Genomic DNA, 4,627 nt, shown 5'->3' with positions numbered 1-4,627 from the left:
GGATCGAGCCCGAAACCCAGGCATGTGCCCTGACCGGGAATCAAACCTGGGACCCTTCAGTCCGCAGGCCGACGCTCTATCCACTAGGGCAAACCGGCCAGGGCAGCTCTATTAATTTTTAAAGGTGATTTTGGGTTATGTATCTTGTAATTATAATAAAACAATGCAGCCCGCGTTCCCAGTGGTGTGCAATTTTGACGGACCCCTGACGGGACATGCACATCCTCTGTGTGCCCCTCTCTCAGGCCCGCATCAGGCTGCGGCAGCGGGACTCAGGGGGTGTCTTCGTAGAGGACTTCATCTACCTTCATGTCATGTTCGTCCACAGGGACCTGATCGCAAATCTGCTCCTTGAACGCCAAGGCCATGGTGTAGGGCTTCGCCTGCTGGTGCTGCTCACAGCGCCTCAGGTAGGCGTCGTAGTAGCCCCGGCCCCGGCCCAGCCGGTTGCCTTGCTTGTCGAACCCGAGCCCCGGCATGAAGATGAGGTCCAGGCCGCCTGTGGGAAGAGGAACACACAGATTGGGTTGACGGTTTCTGAAAGACGGACCCCTCTGAAGCCTGCGTTTGTTTTTAGGGACATCTGTTCTCTCTCTGATGTCTAAGGAAACGCGTGATCATTCTAGAACACCCACTAGGCCCAGGTCGGACAAAGGAGGAAATAAACGACCGGGCACCTCAGGAGGCCCATCCCCCGCCCCCAGAGCTCCGTGTTCTGATCACAGGTACAGGGTCATCGCAAAAACGTCAGACCCGGTCCAGCCACAACCCAGCTCAGCGATTCCAGGGACAGGGCCTATGGTCTTGTTTTTCCTTCCTTTCTTTTCTTTTCTTTTTAAAAAAAATATATTTTATTGATTTTTTACAGAGAGGAAGGGAGAGGGATAGAGAGTTAGAAACATCGATGAGAGAGAAACACCGATCAGCTGCCTCCTGCACACTCCCTACTGGGGATGTGCCCTCAACCAAGGTACATGCCCTTGACCAGAATCGAACCCGGGACCCTTCAGTCCGCAGGCTGACGCTCTATCTACTGAGCCAAACCAGTTGCAGCGGTTCTAAACCTGTGGGTCGCGACCCCTTTGGTGGTCGAACGACCCTTTCACAGGGGTCGCCTAAGACCATCCTGCATATCAGATATTTACATGACGATTTATAACAGTGGCAACATTACAGTTACGAAGTAGCAACGAAAATAATTTTATGGTTGGGTCACAACATGAAGAAGTATATTTAAAGGGCCAGAAAGTTGAGAACCACTGAGTTAGGGCCTTCCTTTCTTTGTTTAAGCATCCGGGTGATCCTACACACGGCCCGGCGGGGGAGCCCGTATCCCCGGATGTGACGCCTGGAGGAGGGGGAGGAGGTCATAGGGAGGCCGGGCCAGGTGGTCAGCCGTCCCTGGTCCACGTGAGGGCAGGCTTTGATCTCCTCGGGGACGTTCCAACAGGACAGGATCGAGGCCACAGAACCGGCCCGCGGGCAGGAAGCCCCCCGGGCCCACGGGAACCGGAAATGGCCACAGCATCCTCCGACCAGAGCAGACAGCTGGGCTCGGGGTGGGAGGCAGGGGATGAGAGAGGTGTGGGGCGTCCATGCAGAAGGATGGAGGTCACGAGGGGAGAACCACGGGTCTGGGAGGCCCAGGAAAAGGTCCTGCAGCCGCTGGCAGGAGCAGATGGAGCTCAGGAGCCACGTCACACGTCCAACCCGGCGTCCTCAGGCTCCGGGGACACTCTGTCCCGTGGGCCCAGCCTTCCTGTCCAGGGTGTTGGCCCTCTGAAGGCTGCCCCGGGGCTCCTGGGTGGCCTCCAGCGCGGTGTGGCCGGGCCCTCCTGCAGCCCGCGGGCCAGGACACGCAGGGGGAAGCGAGAACGCTCTGGAACAGGGTGTTCTGAGTCAGCGGTGCTGACGACCTGCAGGACGGCGAGGTGAGCTCAGCTTCTCTCTGGCTCCCGGCACACACCTGCCACCCCCATGGGCAGAGCCCAGCAGGGCACAGTCACGACCTTGCGTGCACACCTGCTGTCTGTGCCAATCCCGGCCCCGTCGGCTCCTCTTTCTCTCTTGGGGTTGCCAGCGGCGTGTGCACTCAGACCCCGCCCCCTGCACGTGCTCCCGGCGGCAGAGCCCACGCCGGCCCACAGGGCAGCTCTGCCCCTGACAGTGTGACAAGGTGGCCTGGGAAGTCCTGGGGAGGGAGGTGGTGAAGGTCAGTTAACCCAAAACATGCCCATGTCCGATCCACCCCAAAGCCAGGCAACAAGCACAGGGACTTCAGCAGAGGGGGGGCTGGCTGTGGTCGGGAGGGGCCTCGGGGACTCTGACTTGACCTGGGCTCTTAAGGACGTGTCTACGTTGGGTCTGAGTATGTTTCAGAAACCACGGGAAGGTGGGAGCAGCAGACCGGTGAGACGGGAATGCTGGGGCGGGAGGACCAGGCTGAGTGGCAGACATGACTTCATCAGAGAGGGGCATGGAGATGTGGCAGCTAATGTCAACGAGATGCCCACAGCTCAAGAGCAAAAAACCAAATTAATCCCAAGCTGGTGTGGCTCAGTGGATAGAGCGTCGGGCTGAGGACTGAAGGGTTCCACGTTCGATTCCCGCCAAGGGCACACGCCTGGGTTGCGGGCTTGATCCCCAGTAGGGGGTGTGCAGGAGGCAGCCAATCCATGATTCTCTCTCATCGTTGATGTTTCTCTTTCTCTCTCCCTCTCCCTTCCTCTCTGAAATCAATACTATATTAAAACAAAACAAAACAACTTAACCCAATTTAAAAAATGGACAAAGGACTTAGACACCTCCTCCCAAAAGACCCCCCTCAAAAATGTCTGACAGATACATGGAAAAACGCTCAACATCAGAAATCATCAGGAAAGCGTTCATCAATAGCTCAACAAGTTATCCCTTCACACCGGTTAGAATGTCCATTTAACCACCCCCCCCCAAGATAGAACCAATGTGGGTGAGGATGGGGAGAGAGTGGGACCCTCGCACTGCTGCTGGGAGTAGAAAAAGGAAAACCCACTGCAGGAGTCAGCACGAGGCTCCTCAGACATTAGGAACAGAACCACCAATGGCCCCACTTCTGGGTATGAATCCAAAAGAAGGGAAATCAGGGTTTGGAGAGATATTTGCTCACCATGGTCACAGCCGCATTAGTCACAATAGCCAAGGGGTGGGAACAACCTAAAAGTCCATCAACAAATCAATGAACAAACAAGATGCGATGCGCACAAAGGAATACGACTCAGCCACGGAAAAGGAGAAGCCGCTGCAGGGGCTACAGCACAGAAGAGCCCTGAGCACAGCGGGTGGAGGGCCTCAGCCAGCGGCAGAGGGACAGACACTGCACGACCCCCCACGTGAGGAATTGGAAGCAGCCGAAGGCACAGGGAACAGCATGGCGGCGGCCGGGGGGCCGGGGGAGGAAACGGAAGCCCTGCCACCAGGTGTGGGTCTCACGTGCGAGATGGAAGGCAGTGAGGGTCGCTGTGCAGCGCGGCCTTCAGTTAGCACCCTGCGCTGCGCACTTAGAAGTGTGAGGAGGGCAGACTTTTTCCAAAGGCAAAGGTGCCAAGAGGAAAGCCAGGGGAAGTCAGGGTTTCCACCGGAGTCAGGACGCAGACAGAGAAGGTGGGACTTGAGGGCATCCACCTGCAGGCAGCGGGAGGACGGACAAGGGGACGTGAGGGTGAGGAAGCGACGTCCTCACATCCCTCAGGTTGGAGCGGATCTGGCCCCTCTGCTGTCGTCACTCCCGCGCTGTCACTGCGGCCTCCTGGTGTCCACCTTGTGCTGCCGCCGGTTCGTGTCTGTCGGCCCCATGGACCAGCCATTTCCTGGGGGCCAGGGGGCCGGGCTGCCCCTCAGGCTGGACGGGAGCAGCATGCTGGTCCGAGAAGCCCGGGAGGTGAGTGTTCTCCTCCGAGTGGGTCAGGCCTCGCATGACATCCCCGCGTTCATAACTCCACGGTCTACGGCCAAGGTTATGGGGCAAGAACGCAACGGAGGAAATGGCCTTGTACGGCTGCCCCACACTGTGAGCCAGGAAGGAGAATGGCTGTGGGGCTCCCAGGCGACGGCAGGGGTCCTGGCACCCTATTTGGGGTGTTGCTGTGGGACCCCAACCCGCAGGACTGCTAGCTGCTCCCTCAACACGGTGTGGCCTGAGCCGGCTCTGCTCCTGCTACTTGGTGAGCCTCCTGTGACACAGAGCGTGCGCCGTGCTGGCCCCGCCCATCTGCCATCACCTTGAAGTCCTCCCTGTGCCACCATCACCGCATGCATGTCCCCCCCCCCCCGGCCCCGCACACTTCCATCTCTCACCCACAGGCGATGGCCGACGGGGCATGAAACTCATGTGCAGGCCTAACCTGCTCCCCTTGCACACGCTGGTCCACGCTGGGCATCCCCACTAACAGAGGTCGCCCCAAGACCCAAGAAGACACAGTGCAAAGTCAAAACTCAGCGGGGGCAGGAGGAAACCCCGGGCCACGCACACCTATAATAATAAAATTGTGATATGCTAATTAGGCCGGACGGCCGAACAGCGGAACGACCTTCCGGACGAAGCCGCCCGGTGCCAGGCCTGCACCTGCTTCCCAGGCCCAGAGCCCAGCAG

The 4,627-nt window shown here is 58.6% G+C and overlaps 1 protein-coding gene across 6 annotated transcripts in view; it reads right to left on the bottom strand.

Moving 5' to 3' along the window:
- Positions 1-53: 53 nt before the first annotated feature.
- The window catches only part of MTHFS (5,10-methenyltetrahydrofolate synthetase (5-formyltetrahydrofolate cyclo-ligase)), a 74,380-nt gene continuing 69,806 nt past the window's right edge, over positions 54-4,627 (bottom strand). For all 6 annotated transcript variants that reach the window (XM_005858276.2, XM_005858274.2, XM_005858279.2 and 3 more), the window contains one exon: positions 54-499. In XM_005858276.2, the coding sequence (XP_005858338.1) occupies positions 273-499 (227 nt within the window). In that variant the 3' untranslated portion in view covers positions 54-272. The remainder of the gene's footprint in view (positions 500-4,627) is intronic.

Source organism: Myotis brandtii, unplaced genomic scaffold, assembly GCF_000412655.1.
Source record: "Myotis brandtii unplaced genomic scaffold, ASM41265v1 scaffold1166, whole genome shotgun sequence".
NCBI classification, from domain to species: Eukaryota; Metazoa; Chordata; class Mammalia; order Chiroptera; family Vespertilionidae; genus Myotis; species Myotis brandtii.
This window is presented reverse-complemented; position numbering and strand designations above follow the sequence as displayed.